The sequence below is a fragment of the Primulina tabacum genome, chromosome 1, assembly GCF_025594145.1.
Source record: "Primulina tabacum isolate GXHZ01 chromosome 1, ASM2559414v2, whole genome shotgun sequence".
Classification (NCBI taxonomy): Eukaryota; Viridiplantae; Streptophyta; class Magnoliopsida; order Lamiales; family Gesneriaceae; genus Primulina; species Primulina tabacum.
Window position 1 is genome coordinate 25,661,150 of NC_134550.1, and position 18,303 is coordinate 25,679,452.

Consider the following 18,303-nt stretch of genomic DNA (forward strand, 5'->3'; position numbering starts at 1 on the left):
AGGATAGATAAGATGTATTATATTATATTTAATGTTTGGTATGATTTTAATAAGAGTGATTAAATTTATATATTAGATTGTAATGACAAAATTAACGTTATCATAATAAATTTTATAATTTCAAAATTGTTGCTTGAGTTCATATTTCTTATTTGTTAATGCGCCAACAATGCTTGCATGATTTATTTATTTTTGCATAATTTTATATATTATATAATATGATATGAGAGAAGAAAGGGTTTATGATTTTTATAAATTGAGGGCAATTAAGTCATTTGTAGTATATTTTATCATTAAATTAAAATTATCACACCTAATAGAAGGGATATTTTATTCTTATATAAAGTTAGTTATCAAGGGCCCATGATATTATCATGGCTTTCTAAAAAGGTATTAAACGTGGGATAAAGAGGATTATTTATCAATCCATCTCTTATCCCGTTTACCAAACTATGCCTTAGTATAAAATATATACAAGTTATCTTGTATCAATATTTAAAATAAAAATTAATACTGTTAGTATAAAATATATATAAGTTATCTTGTGAGATGGATCAACTTTGCTCATATTTAAAATAATAAATAATATTTTTGACATAAAAAATATTATTTTTTCATGAATGACCCAAGTAGGAGATTTGTCTTACAAAATTGATCTGTAAGATCGTCTTACATTTTTGTGTGTGTAAAGTATAATATTCTTTTATGAATCGGATCATGTTGGAGATTTATCACAAAAAATTGATTTATAAGACGATCTCACATAACTTTTCATGTTCAATAAAACACTGTTATGCCTAAAACAATGGTGGCCAAAAATTTATAATGTAATATAACAATTTACCTCAATATATCTATATGCTACATTAAGAATTAGGGCTTACCCTAATAGACAAAAAAAAAAAATGCAGGTGGTACCAAATTCAAAATTGCAAAATGACCACTAAATAATTTTGACAATTATGATTGATCCAGCATTAATTTTTACAATTATAATATTACTAATATTTTAATATAAATCAAATTAATTAAAAAAACAATATAAGTACACAATGCGTGTATCGGAACACTAATATTCTATAGAAAAAAGTGAAAATTTGTATGTTCTTATCTAACTAAGGTTCTGTTTGGTATGGTAATCGAGATTGGATAAATAAATATGAGTTGTAAGAGAAGCATCTGCTTAATCGTTTTCTTAAAAAGTACTAGAAATTTTTTTTTTCCCAAACATCACATAGCATTCGGCCGAATCATAAAATATTTGGAACCATTTTAAAAGTAAAACAACCAACTATTTTATCAACCCAAAAACATTATTTGAAAAATATAGCTCATACTATAACCTCTCAAAAACCACTTATAAATAAATCGTCGTAAAAATATCTTTAACATAACTTAAAATCATAAATCATAACTAGTACGGAAAACTAGCGTCAGTCCTCGGGTTATGTGCACCTTCAGTCCAACAAAGTCAACCATCAAGACCTCCATTAACATTATTATCATAATCACCTGCATCAATCACACATAGTGAGTCTAAAGACTCAACACATCATATTTTTGATAACAAGTACTACATATACAGATCACATACGATAATGAAAAATACTTGTACTTTAAAATATCGTTTTCATGAAGATGCATAAACTTAAAATATAACATTTTCATAAACATTTTCATGATGCATAAAACTTTAAATAAAATTTTTTCTTAATCTTATGCATAAACATTTTCATACACATTTTCATATAAACTTAAACATATTCATATTCGTATTCATATTCATATCCACATATCCATGTCATCATATTCATACTCATATTAACATATCCATATTCATATCAACTTATCCATATTCGTATCAACATATTCATATTCATGTTCGTGTTTTGTTGAATTCAAATCGTGATTGTGACTCGTATTCTTGATCGTATTGGGCGATGAATCCATCTAGAGAAAACCAAAGTACTGGGCGGTGGGAGACACCAGCAACACTCTCACCGGTCAACTGGGCCCTGGTTAACGTATTAACATATTCGTATTTGAATTCGTATCCGTATCCAAGGAAACACGATCGTCAGGCTCCTACTAGGACCATAACCTTCACGATATTTCCAACATATTTAGTCACAATCCCTTCACGTCCTTCAACATTTCGTATTTCCATCACTTAATAAAAACATGTATATAATATAATTTTACTTTTAACTCAAGCATACAACATATCTTTTAAATGTCCAAATTAAATCATAAAATTCATAAACATTTAAAAATCATAATTTAACATATTAAAATCATAAAACATTTAAACATATTAACATCTTAAAAATCCATAAACATTTAAAATTGACATATTAACATATAAAAATTCCATAAACATCCATAACCATTGAAAATAATCATATTAGCACATAAAACAGCATTCAGGATACTGCCACGACATTTACTAATTTCTAGGTGTAAAATGACCGTTTTACCCCTGGACGTAAAATTTCCCGTTTTTGACATTTTCTTAATTTCATTGACTCTAGCATGTCCCAAATAATTATTTAAGTTTACATGAATTTTCTCATATTTTTATTTGGCTTAAATCGAGGACTTTTCATAATTTATAAAGCATAAAAATAGGCGTTTCAATTAATTCTTTAATTAACATTTCGTGCGGCAATTGAATCCCGAATAAATCCAAAACTCATTATTTTGAACCCAAACTTTAAATATAGCATTTTTATTATTTATTTTACCCTTCCAAGTCATGAGCCACACCCGTGGACCCATGGATTCATTTTTATCCTTTTAATTTTCGAAATAAACACCTTACCGAACCACCCGAGCCATCTTCCAATTTACTCGAGCCACGCCCAAGCCACCTCGAGCCAAACCCGAGCCAACCTATCTAGGGACCCTACTGACCAAGCCCAGCCCGAGAAACCAGGCCTGGCCCGCTCAAAAACCTCCTGGAACTTGACCCAATAATCTGCAAGTGTTGTGCTGTGTTACCCTTGAGCAATAAGACTCCCACCTAGTCTAGGACCCTTCCAGCCCTTAACCACTTGACCCCTCATAACCCTAACCTTCCCTATGCCATGTCCAAACCCAGACCAGACCAACCCAGCCCCTTGATCTCGCGCACGAGGCACTGCACCAGATGCATACATCTTGGCCGAGAATCCCTTGCATGGTAGGACTCTACTTTTCTGTTGCTAGGACCTAGCCAACCGCCCCAGACCTTGAACCAGCCCCTTGTGCACCTTCTTAGGACCCTAAGGACCTAACCCTAGCCCAGCCCAAAGCCCCTGGCCGAGCCTCTTTCTTCTTGCACAACAGCACAACCTGCATTGTTCCTTGTGCTTCTCAGGTGGGAGCTAGGACTCCTCCCTAGCTCTCCTGACTCGAGTCCTAGCCTGGCTAGGACTCTTACCTTGACCCCTCATGGACCATAGCCATGCCATAGGGCTAGGACTCTTACCTTGACCCCTCATGGACCATAGCCATGCCATAGCCCCAACCAAACTCATGCCCAGCCACCAATCCCATGAAACCGAATCCTACAGCAACATGACAGTAAGTTTGTTCCAAAAGTGTTACATTCGTTTTCCAGCTTGTTTCTGTTATCGTGTGTAGCCTTTTGAGGTGTTTAGGACCCCTTAAACTTGTGTAAAACATGACCCTAACACATCCTAATCATGACAGCCCCTTAGGTAGATGAAATTCATGGTTTTTGGATCAAGATACATGTTTTAAAAATCACGCAATATGCATATCCGAAAATCTTCTAAGTTGCAACTTGATTTCATGCAAATTCAAACATAAATACATAATATGGTGTGATGATGAGTAAAAGGAGAATATGACGTGCCTTTGCGTTATTAACGCACGATTTCTCGTTGACGATCGCGAAGAACGAGGACAAGAACCTTGGCATGAAATCTTTCCTTGAGCTTTCGAATTTTCTCCCTCAATTTGGTGTGTGAGTTGTCATGTATTTGAGTGTTTTGGTGTGCCCAAATTCTGAAATTTGAGGCGTGTGCTTTTTTGAATGGTTTGGGAATGTTTTACATAATTTATACTAATTAATTCCTTAATTAAGCTTAAGCCCACTAAGCCCCCAAATTAAGCCCACTAGTGCTTGATTTAGGAATTAATTAAAATATGATAATAGTTTTGTTTAAATAAATTTGTGAATTTATAAGTCGGGTTGCCAAAAAGTTCGTATTTTTGTTGAAAAACCAACACCGATAAAATTTACGCCCCGGACGTATAAAATCATCTCAAAACCCCTTATTTTCAAAAATAAGAAAAAGCATCATCCTTATTTTAAATAATTAAAAACAATTATTCCATAAATTTTTTTTAATTTTTCAGCCATCGGTCTCCGTTCTTCAATCGCAACTCGAATAACCTTTGAAAAATACATTTTAATGCAACTATGCAGAAAAATATATTTTAAACATGTAAATATGCACCACATAATCAATTTATGTAATTAAAACATTTAATTAAAATACACAAAGAATTTAATAATTCATGCATGAGATTCGCGTGAACTTCAAATTTTCGGAACTTTACAGTAATCATTCATTTTCCTTAAAATTTTATGTATTTGACATCTCTTAAAAACTATAAAAAATTATAGCATATCAAGGAAGATGAGTACCGAATACATAAAGTCGATAAATAATAATATTATTATTATTAAAATATATGAGTAAGCTATTGAATAGTATTGAATCGATAATAATAAGTTTGGTTTGATAGTTTAAATACATATAATAAGATGATATATTACAATTTTGTTATTTTTCAATAATTAATGAATATATATACATATATATAATATAAAAGATAATATTGTGATTTTAATCAGAATCGTTGAAATTGTTAGAGTAGATGCCCTGCAAGCCAACTGTTGGCTAAGGAATTTATTGACTCAAGTGAAATAAACAATCTTTATTTTAATATAATTTAACTTTTTGTGGTCTTGTTATACTTTATCTTTATACCCATGCAATCAGCATAGATAAAGTCCTTGATTATGCTTTAATACAAATGAATCGTAATTCGATGTTGAAACTCATTTGTAAACACTGCATATTCTAAATTCGTTCCTAGTCGATTCAGCGCCTAAAACATGGATAAAGGTCGCTTGAGCTCGAGACTAGCATCTGTGATGTTGTGTACTGCGTTTCTTGGTAAGGGCATAGAGATGTCCAAACATGCAGATGGGTAGTCATATGATGATTATACCGAACAACCCTCCCTCGGACTTTCCAAGTGGTTATCATTCATCGAGAGGATAAGTCCGTGGTTATGATTATACACCATTAGTCCTTATGATCCCGGACAACACTGAGGCTCAGGTGGCGAGGTTGGGTACAGTTGCGACACATATAGGAGCCAGTGCATTGTAGTCGGGGATTCACCGCTCACCCACGGGTGTGGATATCCTACGTGATCTAATGAAATAATAGTGCATGGAATCTCTGGCCAGAGTATGAGATGTACGTTGGAGAAGGAGTTCTCCAATAGTACACGCGATGCCACTATTATAGTTATCACATAGTTATCGAATTAATATGCAACCCTCGATGAACCAATGGTTGCAGATTCGATCGGGATATATGAGATGAAGGGACCGTACTTTACGTTAATCATAATCGGCTGGTTCTTGTAGGCACTATCAGTGATACCTAGGGGATCATGGGGCGATGCTACTAGACGCTCTTACCATGATCCGATGGGTGCAATCAGAAATGAGTTCTGACATTCTTGATCAAGGTGTTGATGAAAAGAATGAGGCTAACTAGGGTAAGCCCGAATAAGAATAAATATTATTCTGAATCACAAAGAGTTGTGAACCCACGGCTAGCTGTATCCCTGAACCATTGAGGGTCACACAAGTACTGGATCGTTTGTTCCCGTTGAGAGAATAAATTCAAGAAGTTGAATTTATATTATGATATAGTAAATTCAAGGAGTTGAATTTATGATAATTAAATTTTGAGAAAATAAATTCAAGGAGTTGAATTTATAAGATAGTAAATTCAAGAAGTTGAATTTATAAAATTTGGAGAGAATAAATTCAAGGAGTTGAATTTATAGAATTTAATTTATTAAACTCAAAAGTTGGGTTTATTAATATTAAATTTTGGAGGTGATAGATTCAAGGAGTTGAATTTATAATTTAAATATTAAATTCAAATTTTGAATTTATAATTGATTTAATTTATTAAGCTCAAAAGTTGAGTTTATTAAATATTAGATTAAATATATTGGAAATATATTTAATGGGCTTGTAGGGGTACAAGTCCAACATATTAAATAATTAAAGTTATTGGTGGACTTTGATTAATTAATTAAACTAGTTGGACTAGCTCAATTAATTAATCAAGCCCATTAATATTAATTATGGAATTTAGGTCAAGGCTATTGTTTTTGACCTAGCCTCCACTAATACTCCAGAGTTTTTCATTCGAGATTTACCAAGATTTGCCTGCGCAAAGAATCTTTCATTAACTTAATTAATTCAATTAATTAAGTAAAATGAATGATTAGTATTAAAATAAGAATTTTTCTAATTCTTAGATATAGCATGCAATTCGGTGGTTTTGTTTTTTTCAAAAAAAAAAACGAGAATTGGTGATCTCTCGAGATTCGTGCTTTTCTTTGTTGAAAGAAATTTCGGCCTCCTAACTTTTGAGAAAGGGATTGAGCCGTCTCTCATAATTTTCATTTCCAACGCAAAATATCTTCTACACTTTCTAGTGCAAGTTAGAAGAGGAACAAATCATCTAGTCGTGGACCGGATTAGGAGATCGAAGAATGTTCGTAGGGATTTACAACATGAGCTACGTCCGCTAATACCGGTGTAGTTTGAGCCAAGTGAATTATTCACTAAGGTATAAAATTTCAACGCCCTATGAATGTTTATGATAAAATCATACGAGCGCCCAAACAATATCTTGAATGTCAAGATCTAAAAATTTTAAAACTTCCGCTGCGTTTGGGCGTGTAGAAAACCCAGATCCAACAGAAATGAATTGAGTCCGTACCACTTAGTATAAATAAAAACTGGCTAAGCTCACCCTGCTCTTCCGTGCCAAATAGGCGGGTTACCAACTCAACAAAATGGTGTGTCGTTGCGCATAGACAAATGACGAATTGCAGCCTGCACTCATTAGTCTGTTTCGATGACTTTAATTTTAATTCAACGTTCACAAATTACAACTATAGATTAGATTGGCTTAGATTATCAATCACATCAAGTAAGCCTAACACAAAATTAATTGGAACTCATATAAAATATGGGTTACCAATTATTTATTATGTCTATTTAAATAGAATTTATGACAATTTTGATAACATAATATGGTGCAAATGGGAAACTCAACTTGGACCCAATACAAATCAAAGTACAAGGAAGAAGTCCCTATCACCATGTAGCCAATCACTTCTTCTATATAGGTCAATTAATCAAACTTGGCTTTTTTCATTCAGAGGTTAACGAATTCGCTTGAATTAAAAGGCAGTTGCAAAGCCGTAATTTAAGCATAAATTTTTCTCGATCCACTGCGTAGTCAAAACAGAAATAATCTGGTATTTAACTAATTCCACAGGGGCAAATATGTCACTTCGGTGTTCATTATAAGTACCCCAGCAGGGTGCTCGCTTTCCGAAACCACTGACACCGTTGCTCTCTCTCTCTCTCTTCAACTTTTGTTCCAGCCGAGTCGTCTTCGTTTCTCCGCAGTCGCTGGTTTTTCGGGCCGCCGACGTCCGGATACGCCGTGTTCTGTGGTCTCTCACTCCGTGTTCTGGGGTCTCTTGCTCCAGAGTTTCTTTTTGCGCCTTCGTATTTGTCTCTGGAGGGGGAGTTTCGGGAAGAAGTCGGGTTCTTGAAACGTCGTTGTGTCTTGATCGCTTGGTTCTTAAAGGAGAAGCTTCTTTTTTCTTTGCTTTTTGGCGATGATGATTGATTGATACGTCTTCCTTTTTAATTGAAAGGGGGGAACGGATAAAGTCGGTGAGAGGGAAGGGTGTCGTGTATGGGGAAGGTGGCGGTGGCGGTGGCGGCGTTAACCGCCGGGTGTGCGGTGTTGGCGACCGTAGCTTCGGTGATGATGGTGGGGAGGAGGGCAAGGCGGTGGAGGGGGTGGGGTAGGGTGGTGAGGGTGTTGGAGGAGTTCGAGGAGAGCTGCGCCACCCCCGTGGGGCGGCTCCGGCAGGTGGTCGATGCAATGGTAGTCGAGATGCACGCGGGGCTCGCTTCTGAGGGCGGTTCTAAGATCAAGATGCTGCTTACCTACGTTGACACCCTCCCCACTGGGTAAAGCATGGATTTTTTTTAATATCTGTATTTTTTTTATTATTATTTGTTGTTTGTATGTGTGATTTTGTGCGTGTTTCTTTTGAAACCTGCATGTGTCCATTAACGGACATGTGGCTGATTTTTCAGTTTGCGTCTTTTCTCTTTGTGCCATGATTTTATTTTGAAACTGTGGATTAGAAAATAATTTTTTTCCCTTTTCAAGAACTGTGATTTTTGACTTTTTCTGCATTCGCTGAGTACTTTTGAAATTTTTAAGTTTAATCACGTTTTCATTTTCCTCGCTTGTTTGACGGAACATTGGACACGTATCCCTGGATTTCTTGTAAATCCGATATTAAGCTTCGCTAATCGATCTGTAGATTCTTGTTTTTCACTCTTCCTTTTCCAATGCAATTCGGATCTTAAGTTTTGGATCCGCTATCTACATTTTTTCACTCAGAATAAGCTTTCTTTTGTTTGCGTGTAGCAGTTTTTTCGTGAGGACAAATATTAAAGCTTGTGCTGGTCAAGTCACTTGGCTGGAGTGTTGTGACTTGCCAGCTATGGGACTGTGTGATATTAATGAGACAGCTCCTGATATTTCCAATTTCCAACTCTTGCATTTATCAACCCGCTTATATTCATTTGATGTCGGGAACTAGCTCTATTAGTAATCTGTTTGTTTTTTCTAATTGTTTTAGTAATCTGTTTGTCATACTGCATTTTAATTATATCCTGATCATGTGATCCAGTTTAGAAATCACACTGCTAGACAAAGTGTTTCAAGCTTATTGTCTTTTATATATTTGGTGAGCTTTGTCTGCATGCATTAGCTCATTATTCTGTGATTCTGCTTCACATGAAAATTACTATGGCATACCTCTTGTAAAACTTGTTGAGGTATCTGTGTTTGCTGCAAACTAGTTTGAAGTTTGTTGTTTTTTTTTCAAATTTAATCCTCTTGTTTTTGAAATCTCGGGTTTCTTGTTGCTATTCCATGCTGCAAGCTGGGTGTTTATTAGGAATTTCAGAAGTTTTTTACCCTAAATGTGAGACATAATTTTCCCAGGAATGAGAAGGGAATTTATTATGCTCTGGATCTTGGTGGTACAAATTTCCGTGTCTTGCGGGTTCAATTGGGCGGTCAGCCTTCTACAGTTATTGGGCGTGAAGTAGATGAACAACCCATTCCAGAACAATTGATGACCAGCACGAGCGAGGTGAACAAGTTTCTATATACTGCATGAGAATTCTTGACATCTATGTAATATATAGAATAAATTAATGATTTTTCTCTCTTTGTTGTATTTCCACTTGTAGGAGCTTTTTGGTTATATAGCAGCAACATTGAAGGATTTTATTGAAAGGGAAAATAATACTTCAGAGCCTTCACGAGGAGAAGCCAGGGAACTTGGTTTCACATTTTCATTTCCTGTGAAACAAACCTCTTTGTCGTCAGGAATTCTAATAAAATGGACGAAAAGATTTTCTATTGAAGACACGGTCAGTTCAATCTGGTTTATGTTGATGACTCAACCTATACCAATTTTTAAATCCTAAAACTCATAGCATGGTGCCAAATGTCAGGTTGGAAGGGATGTCTCTCAGTGCCTACAGCAAGCAATGTCTCTAAAAGGCCTGGATATGCGAGTGTCTGCACTTGTAAGCCTTCAAGTTCATAATCTTTGACATTTATGCAGATGATAACTCCAGTTTCCCTATTACACTCGGCCGAGGGATAGAATGTTGAATTGACACTATATGTTCAATTGTTCGTTACAGCATCTCAATTTTTGTGCCGAAAAGATGAAATCAAAATGTTTTTTGGACTGGTTTTTATTATATTTCGAAGAGTTGGATTATATATAAATGAAACTAATTCTTGTTTAAGCAGATAAATGACACCGTAGGGACCTTGGCTCTGGGTCATTATCATGATGAGGACACTGTCGCTGCCGTGGTAATAGGGACAGGTACCAATGCCTGCTATTTAGAACGAGCAGATGCCATCATCAAGTGTCAAGGTCTTTTTGCAAATTCTGGAGGCATGGTATTCTTTCTAGCATGTTGATTTAGGCTTTTGATTAATATTTCTAATTTACGCAGTTTTCTTCTCGAGCTTACCTATTTTGCAATATTCTTAAATGCATTTAGGTTGTTAATATGGAATGGGGAAATTTTTGGTCATCTCATTTGCCGAGAACAAAATTTGATGTCGACTTGGATGCTGATAGTCCAAACCCGAAGGATCAAGTGAGATTATTATTATTTTTTTGTTTTCTTTTTAACAATTTAGTTATATTTTGTCTTAATTATTTTATAATGGTCGATTGTTGATTACCATGCTTTAGGGTTTCGAAAAAATGATATCGGGAATGTATTTAGGAGACATTGTTCGAAGAGTAATGCTTCAAATGTCACAGGAGTGGGATGTTTTTGGACCCGCTTCCTCAAAGTTACGCGAGCCCTTCATTTTGAGGTACTAATCTAATTGTTAGTTTTTTTCTTTTGCTATCGTGATTTAGTTCACTTTCTTTCATAAACCTATAATGCTGGATAGCCTGTCTATATTTAATATTGCATCATTGGTTCGAACAATTCAGGACACCGTTGATGGCTGCTATGCACGAGGACAATTCCCCTGACTTGAGGAAGGTGGCCAGAATTTTGCGAGACACTCTTGAGGTATGAACATATTCATTTCATTAGTCTTTCAGTTCAAATGCGGCAATGTGACTGTAAATTCCTCTTATCCTTCTCCAATTTTTATCTGTAATTTTACCTTTCAGATCCCTGATACACCCCTCGATGTTCGGAAACTTGTTGTCAAAGTGTGTGATATAGTGACATGCCGAGCAGCTAGATTAGTAGCCGCTGGTATTGTTGGAATCCTAAAAAAGATTGGCCGCGATGGAAGTGGTGGCGGCATTACGAGTACAAAAACAAGGCAAGACAGGATGAAAAGAACGGTGGTGGCAGTCGAAGGGGGTTTATATACAAACTATATGATGTTCAGAGAGTATCTGAATGAAGCGATGGAACAATTATTAGGCGAGCATATCGCTCCTCACGTCATCATTAAGATCACAGAGGACGGTTCAGGTATTGGGGCAGCCCTTCTTGCTGCGTCTAATACATCACCATCGGTTGTGGTTGCTGCTGTATAGTTGCCATGGATACATGAAATATTTGTTGATTTTTTGCATCTGCTGTAAATCTGTAGAAATTATATGCATATGTCATATATTTTTGCTGAAGGGGAGATTTAGTGCATTGATATGTGTCATTTAGTTGGTTGATTTCATAGGTTATAAATCCCCAATCATATATTTTAGAATTTAGAAGCCATGTGATTGTGAAATATGATATAGATCTCTACCAGTCTGTATTATATTGTACATTGTAACCGTGGTCTAAATTTTGAGTTCAATTCTGTTCATTATCAATTTTATGTTTACGGTTGTTAGGTTTGGTTTGATTTGATTTCTATTTTGAGGTCATCGTGTACATAAATGTTTGTAATTTTGAAAGGTAACACGAACATTTGAGCATCGTGTGATTCGTGATATGGGATGTTGACGATGGGTTTATATTATGAGATGATGACGAGTTTATGATACAAAGATGTAAAAATGATTTATAATTGTAATTTATTTTTTTTAGAATTTCGAACAAACATTAAATAAAACAAAGATTTTATAATCAATCAATATTTCGTCTTTTGTTATTTAGACTACAAATTACATGGTAACAACCAATCATCAGTGGTTAATGAATCAACGGGTAAGATCTTGCCACACATATAATTTCAAAAAAAAAAGTAGGTCCTATATATGCATGGGTAAATCTTGACCATCCATCCTATCATGGGGCCAATACCCACATGGATAAAATGAAATAAATCGAAATAAGGACAATCAAACAAACTAATAAATAAATTGTGATGTGTTGCCGGAAGAAAAGAACACGTTGGGATTCAAGAGATCAAAATCATGGCCTCCAAACACACTCTCGTCTTTTAATAAATACAGATTATTATATTTTATTTTAATAAATATGCCGAATCTTCTGAATATTGACTTTCGTGAAAGCACGTTCAATTATTTAAATGAAAACTCGAATTCGAGCAAAAAAAATTATAAATTGTTCAAATTTTAATACGAGTTCGAGGTCGAATACATCTAATTTGAGCCGACTGAGCCTTAAAATTTACTTCATATTTGACTCAATTTGATAGGTTTGCACTCACTATTTTAAGGTTCTTTATTATATTATACAACAATAAAGTAACTGTCTATCACGAAAATTGCGGGACATGCCAGGCACGTGTTAGTGCCAAAATTGTAGAATAACTTGACTTTTTTATCAAACGTTGCGACTCTCGATTCGATCGTTTGTTCTAATTCCCTCGAAAGGACTCCAAAAATATGAACACGGAATGAGGAGTATAATGAAATTAAAGAGGGAATCCATAAATAACATCAACATTCATTATGCTGTTATAAATTCGAACAAAGCTTTTACATGAAACATGGATGGACTTACTAAACATCTATAGAAGAAGATTGCTGGAAATAGAAGTAAACAACAGACAAATGAGAGAAACTCTGCAGAGAGTTGCTATGGATTTCTTTGTGATTTTTTGTCGGTCCTCTTTTTGTTTATTTCTTTCCCATTCTTGTACAACTTCCCTAAGCAGTTTGGCCATTCCCCACATCTACCCATGATGCGTCGTGGATCATCTCCTCCGTTATGGTCTTCAACTGACATCTCATGGGCTTGTTCATTGGGCCTCCCCATATCCTGCAGGCTTTTATAGTTAGTGGGCTTTTATAATTTGAGCTAAACAACTGCCCCCTAGCCAATTTGAGCTAATGGCCAATTTGGCCAATTTTGGCTATTTTGGGAATTATACTAATTTAGCCCAATCGGCCAAACTAGTTTTTCACAGACCGCGTCGAATCTTATGGTTGAGAAAGGAGTGGTTCTATGGACTTGCAGATGAAGTGACTGAGACGCATGTTTTTCTTCCATCAAGTTAAATCCAAGTGTGCATTCCCCAAATCCCCCAATTCTTCTGGTGTTTCTCAATCTCGGGATTTCTCAGTAGTGAAAAAATCTTGTCCCTTACCGTCTTCTTCCCAAATATTATCTCCTCCCACAAACAAACCCTTATTCCTCTCACACCCCATAAACCCTTCTCTACCTTTTTCTTTCTCACTTCCCCCAAAATCTTCATCGGCGCCCACTGATTTTCCGGGAGAAAATGCCGCCTCACGCCGCTACTCCTCATTTCTTGACTTCTCTCACCTTCCCGACGGTTTCCAGCGTTTCAAGTCTTCCATTTCTCCTCCTCTGTCCACTACATTGATTCCTCTCACGATCACAGGGAACGACGCGTGCCCACTGCGGCTTTTCCCTGGGTTCGTTGATTACCGCCTAAGCTCTGGTGGACCTCGTCCTTCACGTGGTGTGGACGTTTCTTCTCTTGGGTTCGTTGACTCGGCCTCCCTTTCCCCAAACGCGAGGCCTCCCAGGACAGGTAATTCCTTGAACTCCTTCTCTAGTGTAGGAAGTAATTAACCCAATCTGATGGTGTAGTCGTTTTCACACTTTACTAACTGCCTTATCTTATTCGTGCATTATAACATCGGGTAGTATACTTCTGGAAGTGCATATTCTTTGCGGTTGCCATAATGATGAGGCAATATGCTTCTTCGATGTTGTAGGGACGCCAAGTAGTTCCTTTTTCGTCGGGGAGAATTCACTCTGTTATCCAGACGACCCGCTTTCCAGAATTAACAAAATTTCGACTTCCTGGTACTGTATTCCTAGTTGTTTAGCTTCGATGAATCAGCTTATTTATTTCTTTTTCTTTTGTGTTTTGACTTTCCAAATACTCGCAGGTCTGGAGAAGTCCCTGAAGGTTCTCCCTTGGTACAAATTTTCAATCCAACCATCGACTCGTCTTACCACCAAGTTCCTCTATCCATTGAGGACATTAACATGCTGTTCCCTTTGCCCACTTTAGAGTCTAATGTTCTGCTTTTAGATCGCAAGGTGGCGCCACCCTTTGAATTTGCTAAATTAAAGTCTTTACCTCGGGAGGATGTCAATTGGAACGCCTGGGTCGATAGGTTGAAAAACTTTGATGGGGGCATGTGGCGAAAACAAGGCCTTTATAAGTTTATTCAGATGTCCACCATTGACCGTACCTATAATCTTGACCTCATCGAAGGTGCCATTCGGCTGTGGGCACCGCCCTGTAATTCATTTATACTCCCTTGTGGCCCTATGTCTGTAACTCTACAGGATGTTTTGCATATTACAGGCCTTCCCCTTATAGGAAATGAATTTTCCTGCTTGGTGGATACTCATGATTTACCTCGGCTCCCTGAACAGTACTAGAATCCTTTATCTTATTCTCAGGTCATTAGGTCCTAGAGCACTCTTAAGAGAACTTCCCCCACCAGCGAGGAACGTATATCCTTTATGTGGGTGTTGATATGTAAGTATCTTTTTTGTCCCTCCTCTGATAAGCCTACCATGGAATATTTGGCCCTTGGTAGGTCCTTAAGCATCGGAAATGTCCATGGTCTTGGTGTGATGTTCTTGGGGTCCCTTTATCACTGGTTAAATGTCGCGGTGAATGACGCGCCCCTCTCCAAACTTAATGGGGCTCTGTGGTTCCTCCAGATGTGGTTATTTTCTTACTTCCCTGAGTTAAAATCCCCCCCCCCAGGACTCCTTTCTGAGCGGTTGTCATGGAGGGAGCTCATATCCTGCCAGAGTACGTTCACCGTTGCATGGGTATGTTCTTTTATGCGATCTTTGCCTTTCTCGCGAGCGGTTCATCGTCCTTTTTACCTCACAATCACAGCTGAAGATTACCCATGGGTTGGGCACATGGCTACCAGTAAAGAAATAGACGTGTCATCCTTGGTTAGAGATTTGCGCACTGTCATCCTCCATCCTCGCTTTTTAGTACATGACGGGACTTCCCCTCGTGATCAAAGTACCCATGTTTTTGAATTTTACAATCCAGCTTTGTACCCATCCCAACTGGGTCTATGTCCGACCAGTGCCTTCTAGTGTTTTATACTTGCCTCATTCTCTGAATGAAATGATGAAGGCAGAATTATCCCAGAAAAAGTTCACTTCTCTATCACTGATAGAGTTGTCAGAGCAAGCAGAATATTTCAAGACCCCTGTTGTGGAGAGCTCCATTTCAGCCTCCGATGGTTATCTTGAGTGGTGGACTGCAAGATACTATCACCTTCTCCCCGTGGAGCTGGAGATTTCAGGTTCATTTCCTTTTGCTTTTGGTATGATTTGCTCCCCTCATCTTTTAAAATATTATATGTTTGGATATGCAGATCCTCAAAGTCCCCGACAGGCCCTGGATTTGTCGGCTACCAGGAATGATAGAAAAGGTAAGGAGGGGAAACCAAATCTCATCCAAGTAATCCCGGATGCCCATGAAAAGAAAGCATCTGTTCCTCCTTCCGTTGAGACGGCGCACTAGATCCACTACTCAACTGCCTCAAGCAATTCTACCACTCACCTCCGTTCCTTCGGCTGGTCCTATGATAGTGGAAAATATTGATTCTTCCTCGACCTCTAGCCCTTCCGCTGATCAAGAAACCGAGTAGGATGATCGTGTCCCTTTGGCCTCACTTAAACGCCGGAAAGTCCTTCCCGGAAGCCATTCCGATGACGTGGTGGTAAAACCTCTGGCGACCGGTTCTCATTTTCAAGTAATAACCATTCTATTTTTCTTATTGTCATCATTTGGTTCTTATTTCCTCTCTATCATTGTAGGATTATCAGTATGGCGGGCGATGGTCTCTTCTGTTGAAGAGACTTTGGACTTCGACTTTAGCTTCCTAGACTCAGGAACCTCCCATGCGGCCTCTTCTTTGAATATCCCCTCTGGTTTGGAACTAGCCACCGCAAAAGCTTCACTGAGACATTTCCTGAACATGAACCTCAATGCTTTATGGGACATGGAAAAAACCACCATTTTATCTGCTGTGTCTATCTTGAAAAGCAGCCCTAATTTCCCTCTATCCCCACTACATGATGTGTTGAATGCTTTGCCATCCATATTCTCGGCTTTTCAGGACTCGAGTTCTACGTGTTCAGCGACACTAATTCAGGTGAACAACTTCAAGGAGTAGAAAAAGAAATTGGATGGTATGCTCTCTGAAAGAAAAGTTTCTCTTTCCAATTTACATCAGAAAAACGAAGAGTTTGACGCCAAAGAGGAATTAGTGAAGAAACTAGAGATGGAACTCGCCCAACATAAAGCTGATATGGTAACACTCCTACATGACAGTGAAGTTTTGAAGGCTTCCTCTGACAGACTTAAGGTTGATATTCAAGGCTTGAGCGAAGATTTAGTGAGTCAAAAACATGCCTATCAACAGTGGGAAGACATCTTGAAAGCAGCGGAACATACTCGGGCAGAGTGCCTATCCAAATGGGAGGAATTGCGTCATCTTGACCTTTCTTAAACATTCACGCACCACCATTTAACATTTCAGTTTGTTATTTTATTCGATGTTCGGACCTCTTTATGATGCCTTTGACTTGTCGTATTTCTTTGCCATGATTTGGCTTACTGTTGAATTTTGGTTGATGGAACTATATTATATCTGTTGCTTGGGTTGTCCACTGGTGTTTGTACTGATTTGTATTTCTGGGATGTCACGATTACAGGGAAAACTCTGCCCAATTTTTTTTTTTTTAAAAAAATCACTTAAAATAACGACTAACTAGCCTGTTTCCCTTAAGATTCTCACAACACTCTATCACCAATGCTCATTAACACCCATACTTTCCAAACACCATCAAAGTATCGAAATATGTAATAAACGTACTCTATACGTCATTACTTTGGCTAACAAGACAACACCTCATTCTCTTAGAAACACATCATTTGCAAAGATTCCAAGAGCAAAATTTTTTTTATTTATTCACGAGTGCTTCATCATTATTTACAAACAAGTTAAACAAAGAATGGCTTAAAAGCCTATTCCTCACATATTTACAGAACTCCTTACAAGATAATACGACAAATTCAAACAAAGTGGCCATCTAGCCTACTCTGTACCGGGCTTCCTCACACCCCGATTCATGAACCAGTCACATCTGATATCCCCACCCAACTACTGGGGTAATAATGCTTCAAGGACTTACCATTGATGCTCCTCCTGTGTGGCTCACCGTCTAGACTTGCCAACCAGTATGCATTTCCATCCAGCACTCGATGAACTTTAAACGATCCCTCCCAATTGGGCGACCATTTGCCGAACTCCCTGTCTTTGGCTCTGAGGGGTAGAATCATCTTCCAAACCACGTCTCCTTTCCTCAAATATTTTCTTATTTACACGTTTATTGTAACTTCTGGCCACCTTGGATTTCTGAAGCATCAAAGCATTATATGTTTGCATTCTCAGCTCATCCAAATCTTCAAGTTCCATAATCATAGCTTCCGTGTAGAGCTCTGGCTCCAAGTCATTCTGCTTCATCACTCTCAAAGAAGGGATCACCACTTCCATAGGCAATACTGGATCGTGGCCATAAGTCAATGTGAAAGGGCTTAAACCAGCAGCACTTCTCTTTGATGTCCGATAAGCCCACAAAGTTTCCGATAACAGCCGGTGCCAATCTCGGGGGTTATCTTCCATCATCTTTTTCAACATCTTGATTAACACTTGTTATGAAGCTTCAGCTTGACCGCTGGATTGGGGATAATGAGGTGAAGAATTAATCAACTGTATCCCATATTTCTCAACAAATTCCTTAATTTCTGATCCCACGAACATAGTTCCCTGGTTGGTTGTGATCGATTGCGGGATTCCAAATCTGTGTATAGTATGCTCCTTCACAAATGTAACAACATCTCTCTGCTCTACCTTCTTCATGGGGAGGGCTTCAACCCACTTGGTGAAGAAATCAGTAGCCACGATTATAAAGGAATGCCCTTTAGA

The 18,303-nt window shown here is 37.4% G+C and overlaps 2 protein-coding genes across 2 annotated transcripts; one reads left to right on the forward strand and one right to left on the reverse strand.

Annotated features, from left to right (window-relative positions):
• Nucleotides 1-7,634: 7,634 nt before the first annotated feature.
• On the forward strand, nucleotides 7,635-11,748 carry LOC142543121 (hexokinase-3-like). The gene is made up of 9 exons (XM_075650176.1): nucleotides 7,635-8,326; nucleotides 9,378-9,528; nucleotides 9,629-9,811; nucleotides 9,896-9,970; nucleotides 10,203-10,358; nucleotides 10,463-10,561; nucleotides 10,660-10,787; nucleotides 10,912-10,993; nucleotides 11,098-11,748. The coding sequence occupies exons 1-9, from the start codon at nucleotides 8,046-8,048 to the stop codon at nucleotides 11,473-11,475; spliced, it is 1,533 nt and encodes a 510-aa protein (XP_075506291.1). The 5' UTR covers nucleotides 7,635-8,045; the 3' UTR covers nucleotides 11,476-11,748.
• A 5,838-nt stretch (nucleotides 11,749-17,586) lies between these two features.
• LOC142506757 (uncharacterized) lies at nucleotides 17,587-18,015 on the reverse strand. Its single transcript, XM_075619478.1, has one exon. It carries the CDS (start codon nucleotides 18,013-18,015, stop codon nucleotides 17,587-17,589), a length of 429 nt encoding a protein of 142 aa, XP_075475593.1.
• Between the last annotated feature and the right edge of the window lie 288 nt (nucleotides 18,016-18,303).

Coding starts and splice junctions, on each gene's coding strand:
- LOC142543121 (XM_075650176.1), top strand. CDS start 8,046: ATGGGGAAGGTGGCGGTGGCGGTGGCGGCGTTAACCGCCGGGTGTGCG. Junction 10,359..10,462: donor TTGCAAATTCTGGAGGCATG/GTATTCTTTCTA, acceptor AAATGCATTTAG/GTTGTTAATATGGAATGGGG. Junction 10,562..10,659: donor GTCCAAACCCGAAGGATCAA/GTGAGATTATTA, acceptor ACCATGCTTTAG/GGTTTCGAAAAAATGATATC.
- LOC142506757 (XM_075619478.1), bottom strand. CDS start 18,015: ATGTTGAAAAAGATGATGGAAGATAACCCCCGAGATTGGCACCGGCTG.